The sequence below is a fragment of the Schistocerca cancellata genome, chromosome 1 (genome assembly GCF_023864275.1).
Source record: "Schistocerca cancellata isolate TAMUIC-IGC-003103 chromosome 1, iqSchCanc2.1, whole genome shotgun sequence".
Taxonomy (NCBI): domain Eukaryota; kingdom Metazoa; phylum Arthropoda; class Insecta; order Orthoptera; family Acrididae; genus Schistocerca; species Schistocerca cancellata.
Window position 1 is genome coordinate 83,167,007 of NC_064626.1, and position 12,607 is coordinate 83,179,613.

A 12,607-nucleotide genomic window follows, 5' to 3' on the forward strand; every position below is an offset into this window, starting at 1 on the left:
TTGGAAGAAAGCACAGGTCACACCTGTTTACAATAAGGATAGTACAAGTGATCTGCAAAACAACCATCCAGTATCCTTGATATCGATTTGTTGTATACTCTTAGAACATCTTCTGAGCTGAAACGTAGTGTGATATCTCAAACAGAATGGCCTCATCCTTACTGTGTAGCAAGAATTGTGAAAACATTGATGACGTGAAACCCAACTCACACTTTTCTCACATGACATACTGAAGGCTTTGGGTCAAGGCAGCCAAATAGATGCAGTATTTATTGATTTCTGAAAAACATTTTGACTCTGTACCATATCTATGCTTATTATGAAGTGAAATTTGTGACTCAAATGAGGATATTTTGGTAGGAAGGATGCAAAAAGTTATCTTGGATGGAGAGTCATCACCAGTTGTAGAAATAACTTTGGATGTGCCCCAGCAAAGTGCGTTGGGACCCTTGCTGTTTATGTTGTACATTTATGGCCTTGCAGACAATATTAATAGTAACCTCAGACTTTTTGCATATGATGCAGCTAATCTATAATGAAATACTGTCTGAAAGAAGCTGCATAAATATTCAGTCAGATATTGACAATTTCATAATGGTGCAATGATTGACAATTTGCTTTAAATGTTCAGAAATGTAAAACTGTGCATTTTACTAATTGAAAAAAAAAAGGACATAGTGTCCTATTACTACAGTATCAGTGAGTCACAGTACTTGGATATAACAATTTACATGGATATGAAATGAAATGAGAACATAAGTTCAGTTATGGGTAAAGTAGGCTGCACACTTTGGTTTATTGGTAGAATACTGAAGAACGGCAATAGCCTACAAAGGAGATTGGTTTCAAATCACTCATGCAACCCATCCTAGAATACTGCTCAAGTCTGGGGGACCCACACCAAATAGGACGAACAGGAGATATTGAATGTTTACAGAGAAGAGCAATATGGGTGGTTAGAGATTTGTCTGATCCACAATTGAAGGTCATGGGGACATTGAAAGAACTGAACTGGCACATTCTTGAAGACAAGACAGCAGCTATTCTGGGAAAGTCTATGAACAGAGTTTCAAGAACCAGCTTGAAATGATGACTCTGGAATTAACTACAACCCCTTACATATTGCTCCTATAGGGATCATGAGGACAAGTTTAGATTAATTAGAGCACAAACAGAGGCATTGTATGATCATTATTCCTGCACTCTAAATATAAATAGCACAAAAATAAAATAAAATAAACCTAATAACTTGTTCAATTAGAAGTAGTCTCTGCCATGCATTTCACAGTGGTTTGTAGAGTATAGATGTAGATAGATGTATCTAGTCTACAAGAATGTTACATCATGCATAAACAGGAAAAATAATTATACAATTAGAACATGAAACTTTTGTTAAATTACACTTCTGAAAAACATACATGCAATAACACATTCTATTACACTTCTGAAAAATATAAGCTCATTAACACTTGCCAACATTATATTCATCACAACTTTTATTATAACTAATTCCCTACTCTGATATGTATTACAATGCATCTCAAAACAGAGAAAATTGGAGAGCAACAAGAGAAACATTGTTGTGCAAAGAGACACACAGCATAGATAGTGCATGGGATAACAGATTAAAGCGTGCACAACAGTTAACGGGGGCCTATTATTTCTGCAAGCTAATGTATTCACTTACACCATAGAAACACTTTTCAACAGAAAATGTTTTTAACTCTGCTCTAACCCGTTTCCTTCTCTTATCTCTTTACGCATGTTGGCAGTGCATACATATTTGTACATATGTGTTGTAGTCACCTGATTTAAAGAATATTTATACAACTTTATGACCTACTTATAAATGCAGAGGTAAATAAATGTAGAAAATTACTACAGCACAATATTTGTCAAGTTTTTACTTTCAACTATAAAACGTAGGTTAAATATTTTAAGATCTTAGATTAACCTGACATGTCCTATATAGATAGTATAAGAACACAGTAGAAGCGGTGACCAGTGTGGTAGAACTACATTATGTGGACAAAATTGGATCACATACAAATCAGTCACTCAGTGTATCTATTCCGTCATTTGACTGTTGTTTCTTGACATTCGTTTCAGAGACATCACGCAACGTTCATTGCAGCTTTTGTTTCATCGCGAATTATTTCCAATAAGCATTCCTTTTCATGTATGAACAGTATTCATTCGCTTTTATGTTTTGCGATATTTTCTTCTTTGAAAGTTTTAATTTCGTTTTAAATTGGGGTTTCATTTGAGACGGTCAGCTCTCTGTTAAGGACGTCGGAATGTTCGCTTATACATTTTCGTTTGTCGATAGCGGCTTGACTGCCCTAATTCTGGGATGTCACACAATCCATTCACATCGCAACATTATTAATCTTCTTTGAGGGTATTTTGAAAACACGGCTCTCTACATGCTAGCCGCAATCAACTGAAAACGGCGTACTTTACAGGCACTTAGAACGCAATTGTTTTTTCCTGCTGCCCTCATGGAAGGGATGAGACAGCACATCTTCCATGCCCCCATTCATCGGAGTGATACGCCAAAAATCACCTTCCCTCGATTTTCTCAACTTGTTGCAGATGTCAAGGTAGCAGTAATCTGCTTTGGTTTGAGTGAGATACTAAATGTTAAGTCATTGCACAGGAGCACGAGAATTTGCTGTTCGTACACATAAAGATGTAAAACTTCGTTGGGGAGCGATCGGTATTTTTACAGAACTAGTGGAGTTTAACAGAGCGCATACAAATGAAAACGTATATTAACAGAATATTCTATGTCCTGTGAGCTTCATTTTCTTGTTTTTGTTGTTGGGATGGATGTGTTAGTACAATTATCTATCGAATTCAGACTGCCGACTGGCACCGACAACGCCTGCTTCCTGCTAGGCGAGACTCATCGACGTGAAGTCGTCACGTGGAGGGGGACATTGCCTTGGTGGGGGGAAGGAGCGGGTGACCTCGGGAAGGGGTAGTGGTTTGGGAGGGGCGGCTGCTCGACGGAGTCTGCTGGAGTTGCCTAGCAATCCATCATCTGCACACATTGCGGGCGTAACACAGAGCTTCCACGCCACACACCATGAAAACGATCAAGCTCAACAACGGCAGCGAGATGCCCATAGTGGGCCTCGGCACATGGCAGGTAATTTATGTATATTTATTAGAGGAATCACACTCTACGTGCTATTTTTCTTATCAGTCTTGGCGCCTGTTAGTGCACAGCCGTTCCAGCAAGTGGCCGGTCTCTCACCTCTTTGTACTCCGTCTCCTATAGAGGTGGCGCTGTGGCTGGCACACTGGACTCGCATTTGGGAGGAGCAGGGTTCAAATCCCCATCCGGTATTTCCGATTTTCCCCAAATCGATTTAGGCAATGGCGAGACGCTTTCTTTGAAAAGTTCGCGCCCGATTTCCCGCCTCATCTATGCACTTCTATCGCAGCTTGTGCTGTGTTAATAAATAATGAGCCCGTCGTCGAAGGGACCTTAAATCGTAATTTTCCTTTCTTTTCTCTCCCCTACCATTCATCACCTAAACGTTTTGCATTTTAGTGTTTGCTTTAAGACTGATTATTTCTAATGCCGTAACCTTTTTGCATGTACTTATTCTATTTTTAATTTAATCATGCTATCTTCGTTCTAATGCGTTCAGTCAGGTTTCTATTTCTCTTGGGGCTAGCAGTTTTATGCAACAATTTTCCTGGTTCATCTTTTCCAGGAATCGACTCCGTCTCTTCTTTTCTAGCGGTGGGTCTTATTGTATTCCGTATTGGGGTTTGGCGTAAGGTAAATCTTTCAAGAACTTTTTGGCTTTAGGGGAGTAGACGCTCAATTTTAGGACCTATACTCATGAAATCGAAATTAAAATACACCGCAAAAACCCTACGTTGTACAGTAGGAAAAACAGCGACTCACAAGTTACAAAAAGGTATCACGTAACTGCATTTGTATTTCCTGAGCTTTAGCTCCCGCCAACTTGAAAAATGTTATTTTGAAAATATGAGCGTTTATAGTCTCAACTTGTGTTTTTCAATAATGAAACTGAACAAACCTTTAATCGTCAATGGCAGCACCGTACAGTTGGTCTTTTTTTTCGCCGATTTCGAAACATGCTCATTCTGACGAATTACGTCGGTTAACTGGCTTCCCCTTAAACGAAGCGTTTTCTGCACGTCTGGCTTTACGTTCCGAACCTTTTCTATGCGTATAAAAACATTTGTTTGGCATTTTCAAGCACTCACGTTTTACTTCGTATAAAAAAACAAGCGGAATGACAAGTTAAGCACACGCGACACACACACACACACATGCTCTCAGACTGTATACCACAAATGAATTGTTACGAAGAGAGATCTTCGTGAGAATAGTATTTTGGTTGATACTAATGCCCTCCGATACTAACAGGTCCCCTATTCCATCAGAAAGTTTTATAGCATTACATCGGTTGCATTCGAGCACTTGGAGGCCCCAGAGCCCCATGGGGTAAATTGCGATTTTAACATTTGTGGCGTACTTGAAATGAATGAATCTTAGAAGCAGACTCTCTAAGGAACATTTAAAGACAATAAAAAATCAGACTTAAAAAAATTCTACTCTGGCCTACCCCTTAAAATCATGCAGAAGAACTTTCTTTCTGTCCTTTTTCCTCGACTGAGAGGATTTAAATACTAGTCTTTGATTCGATAACATTAGACATGGTAATCTGACCATAGGATAAAAACGTCCAAGCTTTATCTGTAAGAAGACATATCTGAATCTGTATATACCACAAAGCACTTCAAATGTCGTTGCCGTCGTCCACCCTCTTCGCACTAGCGCATTAGCTTTTGCGGCTAATAATTTCCCGCAGATTCTTACATTTCTCAGAACTTCAAATTATTTTACGGAGTGAACTTGAACTCTTCCGACGAAATTTCAGAGGTTGTTCAGAGATACTTTGAAATAAGGGCCTGTAGTCTCCAGTGGCTCACTATAGAATAATTGAATTCGTTTCATTATTACCCCCTAATTTATATTCGCGTCTGTAGTACACTGAAGATATCTACATTACAGTGCAGTGTCGATACTATTAGGTGACCACAGTGTTATTGCAACTACAAGGTCGTTTCAGTCGGCTCGTGTGCACTTTTAAGACTAGCTGAATGTGTTCTGCTGTTACAACAACCACAAAATTTGCTCTGGAATCCGGCCGAAGTGGCCGTGTGATTCTAGGCGCTGCAGTCTGGAACCGCGAGACCACTACGGTCGCAGGTTCGAATCCTGCCTCGGGCATGGATGTGTGTGATGTCCTCGGGTTAGTTAGGTTTAACTAGTTCTAAATTCTAGGGGACTAATGACCTCAGAAGTTGAGTCCCATAGTGCTCAGAGACATTTGAACCATATTTTTGCTCTGGAAGCTATTCGGACTTGTAAGAACTGGATATGGTTTTTGTTCACTGTTATGGCATTCCGTGTTTCCGGTAACGTACACCAGTGCAATATTATGGTGGTTGGGCAGTATGTACTCCGCGTCTCGTTTGGAAACAAACATGTTTCATTCACTCACGGTAGTTTCTACCATTAGGCAAGACTAGGCGGCCGCCTGGGGCAGCAATATTTTAGGGGTGGCAAAGGGCGGAAAAAAATTGATTTCAAATGAAACAGCGAAAGAAATTGAGCAAATGAGGAGAAACAAAATGAAAAAGAGGAAAAATTAAAACACTGAATTGTTTTCAAAAGCGTATGGAACAGGGCACTTAATAAATCGTTACTTACTTTGATGAAAGTAAGCAGATTGCGTCTTCCTAACTAAAAAGTAGAAACTAAAGCAGCTGCTACTGAGACTTTTGACTTAGGGTTTAACGGCCACCTGAGCAACTCAATGGGCTATAAGCAGTGGTTTGACCCTATTTAGGGCCACTGATTCCAGGGAAGGGAAAGAGCCTTAGACAAACACCACATCCATACCTCACTGAGATTCGAACCCGGACCTATCTCAGACCAATGATCAGATGCCATTCGCTTAGACTAATGCGTCACCAAAGCGGCTAATACAAGTTGTAGAACTCTCAATAGGAAATGCAAACATGACATGAAATTTATTTAAGCGCAAGAAACTGGACGCTGAAAAAGATGAGATTTTTCTTTACTCTAAAAATATTTCAGTTAAAACAGAAACGAAATAACACCGTCATTATTGAGATGAGGCAGTTTGATGTTTCAGGATGGCTCCCAACAGTACAGCATAAACTGTAAATTTAAGGAAAAATTCATTTGCACCAGAAAATAGTTCCAAACCTTTATTAGCCCATTTTCTTGCAATTAAATAGAATAAGTAATTGATGCCAAATTTGCTTGCATTGTTATACTTAGCTGAGTTCTAGTTGAAAATGTTCAACACTTTCTTCTTGTTTCAATTATTGTTGGAAATTTCAAAAATGTACGACAAAAAATAGGAAATTGAGGATATTTGTTGTCCTCAATCAGTTGTAAAGGAACTGAGGACAAAGTACGAAAATTTAGGACTGGCCCCAGAAAATCACAGGATGCTTGCATTGTTGTGCCGTTGGATATTTGAGATAGTGGATGGGGAGGGGATATCGGGTGAGACCGATGGTAGCAAAAAAAGGGGAGCCGTCATTTTTCAATCCTCGCGTAGGGCGGTAAAACACCTAGCAACGGCCCCGGTGTCAAAGCTAATGCCCATTTTACCCTTCTCTCTCAAGATTGCATTCATTACTGTTATGTTCAGCCTTGGGTCTGCTTTTTTTTTTATTTCAGCAGTGTTAGTTTCAAGTTAAGAGTGATACACAGCAGTATCAATATGCATTTCGTATTGGGTGACAATTATTGAACTATGCGCAAAACACGTAAATTAGTTATAAACTACGGCGTGCACACACTGTATTTAACATGTAAACGTCACTACAGATGTTCAAATTTAGGTTAGGACATGTTCGATATGCCGGCCGTGGTTAGCGATGATGTGTGAAGTAGACTTGGCCACTGTTTCTATGTTTCGATACAGTGTATCGATACGTGGAACTGTTTTAGTGTTTCGGAACGGCTGTGGTTCACTGTTTCGAAACAGTAGTGTTTCATTCCGCCCCTGTCTCGGATAACAGGACCAGATTCGATCTCGAGCCAGACACAGAAACTGTATCGTTGTTTCAAAACAAGGCTGTTTCAGTCCACCTGTGCTTGGAACGGACTAATTGTATCGAAACAGTGATGTTTCATTCCACTCTGTGTCGGACGAGATTCGGGCTCGGCACAGGTACTGAAACACAACATACCACTTCGTGAAACACTTTCAAGAGTGTCGAAATCTTTTTGACAACCAATAGCATGAAGCTTAAGATATCCGAAAATAAAGCTTCGTTTCTAGCTGACTGTCCTATTCCGAAATGACGTAACATCTGCTTTATAAACACTAACCAAACAATAAAACAACGCATAATATTCACATTCAAAATAATAAATATGTGAAAATCATTCAGTTAAATTACACTTTTTTTTATAACATACGCTTCTCTGTTCATGTACAGTAATCATATTAAGAAACGCAAGTAAGCCTACAACATTTTGAACAAAAAAAAAAAAAAGGCGTAGAGTGACAGTTATTAGACATATATACAAATTTGATGTAGGTATAACTGCAAACAATCTGTTTGACATATCACTGATAGTGTAATGGTGAACAGGAAGGGATGGGAAGCATGGTGCATTTATAGTAGTGATTCGAAATACCTTGAAAGACAAAATTTTTTTCTGTTATATTTTGTTATTTATTCGAATTATTTGGCATTATTTGTGAGTCTATAGTCACTGTGCCTATTATCCACAATGATTCCCTTTGTGTGTATGGAAATTAGCAGGATGGGTATATTACCCATACTAACGGAATGTGGGAATCCCAGTAGCATATCCGTTGTTTCTGCAGTTTGCTCCCACCTCCAGTTCCGTTCGTAGTGGTTCTTCTGTCTTCAGCTAAGGCTGTCCTCAGCCAATTGCTAAGTATGAAAGTGACACGACACGAAAGCAGCGCGTTTGCTGCATGAAATACGGAACTGCCAAAACGCCTAAGTGATAGTTTCATACTTTCTGCGATATGATTAGCGCTCTCGCGCCTCATTTGTGTTTATATGGGCATACTTATACAGTAGACATTCAAGATGATAAAATGTGTAGGTTTATTAAATTATAAAACACAAACTGTTTCACTGTTTCGAAACAGCGTATCGAAACATTACATTGTACTGTTTCATTTGTTTCGAAACAGTTACGTGTTTCAGTTTGCCCATCTCTAGTGTGAAGCATCCCCAACTCTCTTGTGGTTCCCTTTTTAGGTACTCCACGTCGACGTCTGCTCGTACATACGTATCGTCGGTAGGTTTTCCGGTTATACTTCCCTACGTGACAGCGACGACTCTCCGATGAGGTGCGGGCCTTGTGTTTTGCTATTACTGCGAGTCTTGTAAATATCGCTTTTATTTAGTAATTAGCCCGGCTAAAACTCTCCCTTTTTATGATTAAGACAGCCTGCGCCACCTTTCGGAAGGAGTGGGGATGTCAAAGAGTCACAGAAGTTCATATTAAGCAGTCCATAAAACACGTAAACGTTCACTACAGTTACCGTGCTAGTTAATGCCTACGCTTTCCGCTAGATGGTGCTGACTGAATAGCTTTGGTTCCGTAAAACCTTCACTGATTAGTACTAGGTAAATGGAATAAGTACAACACTCTTGTATTTCACTTTCACTCTGTATTCAAGGATTAAGATGGATGATGGTCTATTTAAAAGGTCCCTAGCCTCGAGGAATCTAAATCCGCAAATTCCGATATGCACGCGCTCTACGTCCAGATTCGCAACTAACGGCACACGACTCTTCAAAAGTCCACACGTTAATATTTGAATACCAGTACCTCTGAATTCACTCGTATCAGCAGATAATTTGAGTTTCTGTCGTCTGTATGTCCGGAAAGTTTCAATCTAGCACTAAAGTCCTAAAATCCCCTTAATACTCCGTTGCTACCAACAGTCAGAGATCACTTTTAATCTCTGTAATATTCTAACAGTTTATCGTGAATCTTAACACGATGAAGTCCAATCTAATTATTGTCTCGCTGACTGACACGGGTTCCCCGCCCTTTAACGAAACAATCAAGGAAAAAAGGCGGCAATAATGACGATCAAGCCTTTTTATAGGTTTTTCATCACAAGAGTTTAACGTCACTGCCTTGTCCATGACGGAGCTTCCGTGGCTTTGCTGTACTTAGACGTTAAACTACTTGCTGATACACTATAATTTTGATCTGCAATTACCGAACTCTGATTCTACACTATTTTCCCCTCTAAAATTCTATTCTTAATTTTACATTATTCTTTCTGTAGCTTTTATCACTGTAAACTGAACCGAGGTGTTACAGTGGCGCAGACGAATAGCGAAATTCGGCATGATCCGCTGAAATGTCGGAACATCGATGATGTTGATGACCTCCTGAATGGCTGTTTTCAGCTCAGCAATGCTTTTGGGGTTATTGCTGTACACCTTGTCTTTAGTATTGCCGCACAAAAAGGAGACTCATGTGTTCAAATCCGGAGAATATTGCGGCCAATCGAGGCCCATGCCAGTTGTCTCTGGGTACCCCAGAGCCAGAATGCGGTCCCCAAAGTGCTCCTCAAGGATATCAAACATTCCCCTGCTTCAATGGGGTCGAGCTCCGTCTTTCATGAACCATTTCTTGTCGAAATCAGGGTCACATTGGATAATGGGAATAAAACCATCCTTCAAAACCTTCACGTACCGTTCGGTAGCCACAGTGTCACCAAGGAATATCGCACCGATTATTCGGTGAGTGGCCAGTGCACAGCACACAGTCACCCATTGAGGGCGAGGAGACTTCCCGATCGCAAAATGCGTATTCTCAGTCCCCCAAGTGAGCCAGTTTTGTTTTTATTGACGAACCCATCCAAATGGAAGTGGGCTTCGTCGCTAAAACAAACCATATGCACATCAATAATTCCCATCGTGCCCCGTGGTCAACCGTGCAGTTTGAACGTCCTAACGCAAACCGTTCAGAACTATATTTCATATAGTTCAAAAACTGCCACCCTGTGTGTGAGTTCACTGAAGGCAATGGAAGGGCAGCACAATGAGTCGCTGATCTGCTCCCAGAGGGATGGCGACCGCACCACAGTGACAGACTTTCGTATCCGAGTGTTGTATTGTTATCTGTTTTCCATTGCACGTTTTGGTATTTGTATATTACAAGCTTATTCGCCGTTGTGAAGGTATTTTCACAGAAGAAAAGGTGACAGGGATAACAAACCGAACAACTTTGCAGCGAATCACCGGAAAAGACGGGTCCCTCGTACCAAAATACTGTCAAGATATCCCAAAAGAGCTTCCGACATTTTGTCGGTGGAGATCGTGTTCACATTCCCGTACTGATTGTTTGTGATAAGTTAAAACTGTGTGGTGGACTGGATCTCGAAAGCGGGTCTTTGCCTTTCATCATCTGTGTTACAAGAGCGTGGACGTAAGGATTCACTCTGATCAACGAAAAACTTGTTTGTTAAATTCGCTGTTTTCTGAATACATGAACTTCCAGTTGGGCCCTGTTGCAGTCTATGAGGCGTTCTTTGATGGTATCGTGAGGAAAAGGCGAAGAAACCGGCCGCTGTGGCCGAGCGGTTCTAGGCGCTTCAGTCTGGAACCGCGCTGCTGCAACGGTCGCAGGTTCGAATTCTGCCTCGGGCATGGATGTGTGTGATGTCCTTAGGTTTAAGTAGTTCTAAGTCTAGGGGACTGATGACCCCCCGTTCTTAAGTCCCATAGTGCTCAGAGCCATTTGAACCATTTGAAAAGGCGAAGACACCCGTTCGAAATCCATTTTAACCCGTTAACACAGGTTATACCACGAAACATTCAACCACAGTAAGTTTTCATGTTTGAGGAGATCAAAGTTTGTCTTTACTGAACATTTCTTGGAGTAAATCCTTAGACTTTTCTTCGAAGCTGCTTGATGTATTTCGACCAGTTTCATTTTCAATCAAACAGCTCGTCTGGGAAAAGCCCGATAGCATCAGGGAAGACTGTCCAGTCAAATCTGATGTCATAAAATATGGTCCTGATATGGACAAAACACTCGTACTACTTACGGCACCCGATTTTTGAGGAACGTCTGGTAACTGACCATGATGCTACTAGTTTTTAAATCGATGGTGCATGAATTGACCATCAACGTAAGTTGTGATGTAACTGCATAGAAATATTGGCATGATTACTACAATATAGTGCCCGCCCCCGATAGCTGAGGGGTCAGCGCGACAGAATGTCAAACCAAAGGGCCCGGGTTCGATTCCGGGCTGGGTCGGAGATTTTCTCCGCTCATGGACTGGGTGTTGTGTTGTCCTAATTGTGGTGTCACCGCCAGACACCACACTTGCTAGGTGGTAGCCTTTAAATCGGCCGCGGTTCGTTAGTATACGCCGGACCCGCGTGTCGCCACTATCAGTGATTGCAGACCGAGCGCCGCCACACGGCAGGTCTACAGAGACTTCCTAGCACTCGCCCCAGTCGTACAACCGACTTTCTAGCGATGGTTCACTGACAAAATACGCTCTCATTTGCCGAGACGATAGTTAGCATAGCCTTCAGCTACGTCATTTGCTACGACCTAGCAAGGCGCCATTACCAGTTACTATTGATACTGTAAAACATGTACCGTCAAGAGCGACGTTCACCATTTACGGATTAAAGATGAGTATTCCAACAGCTACGTCCTTTTTTGCTAAAGTCTAATTTCCTTGTCCTGTTCCAGACCTCACGCCAGCCTGCGTGAGCTAGGACGCGTGCCTTTCGGCTTCCTCTCATACCGGTGTTGGCTCTCCTGCCAACCCACAACACTAATCATCATCATTCCATCCCCACCGACGCGCAAGTCGCCGAAGTGGCGCCAAATCGAAAGACTTGCACACGGCGAACGGTCTACCCGACGGGAGGCCCTAGCCACACTGCAAAATAGTGCCTATTTTGAATCGGCGAGGAATGCCTTGTATTATCTTTTTTTGTTTTCCTACAATTGTTCTTTCTCGTAATTTTTAACACATTCCTGATATTTTGTCTTCGTTTTATCCATTTTGGGTAGAGAACAGCGCAGCTGTTTTCATGGGTAATTCTTTAGGAAGTACTACAACCAGTCAGAAGTTTTTTTGAAATAATTTTGTTGTACCATAACTAGTTTCGGGTCTGAGTCCGTCGTCAGATGATAACTTCTTTGCAAGTTTTACGTTTGTGTATTGAAGAAAAGCCCTCCTTTATACGTATATTAAAAGACAGAGGTTTCATTTTCTTTTACAGTCCATACTGATCAATGAACTGTATTAAATAAAAGATACAAAAATTTATAGTTGGTATGTCCTCGTAGACAGCGACTTTCAGCTTTCCTCACAGAGAAAAGGTCTATGGGCGCCAAAGGCAGGGAACCGGCCGGCCGAGGTACAGGTCCTCTGCGTCCGCTCCAAAGGTCTAGAAACAGTTCGTGGAGACATGCTGCAGTACTGCGTGCGCTATGGTCTTGCCATCCGTCATGTTGGTACCGCAGGTTCTTCCT

General features: G+C 41.3%; 1 protein-coding gene across 1 annotated transcript in view; it reads left to right on the forward strand.

Annotated features, from left to right (window-relative positions):
* The first annotated feature begins 3,002 nt into the window (after positions 1-3,002).
* The window catches only part of LOC126165968 (1,5-anhydro-D-fructose reductase-like), a 167,329-nt gene continuing 157,724 nt past the window's right edge, over positions 3,003-12,607 (forward strand). The window contains exon 1 of the mRNA XM_049920365.1: positions 3,003-3,154. Coding sequence (XP_049776322.1) covers positions 3,092-3,154 — 63 coding nt within the window. The 5' untranslated portion in view covers positions 3,003-3,091. The remainder of the gene's footprint in view (positions 3,155-12,607) is intronic.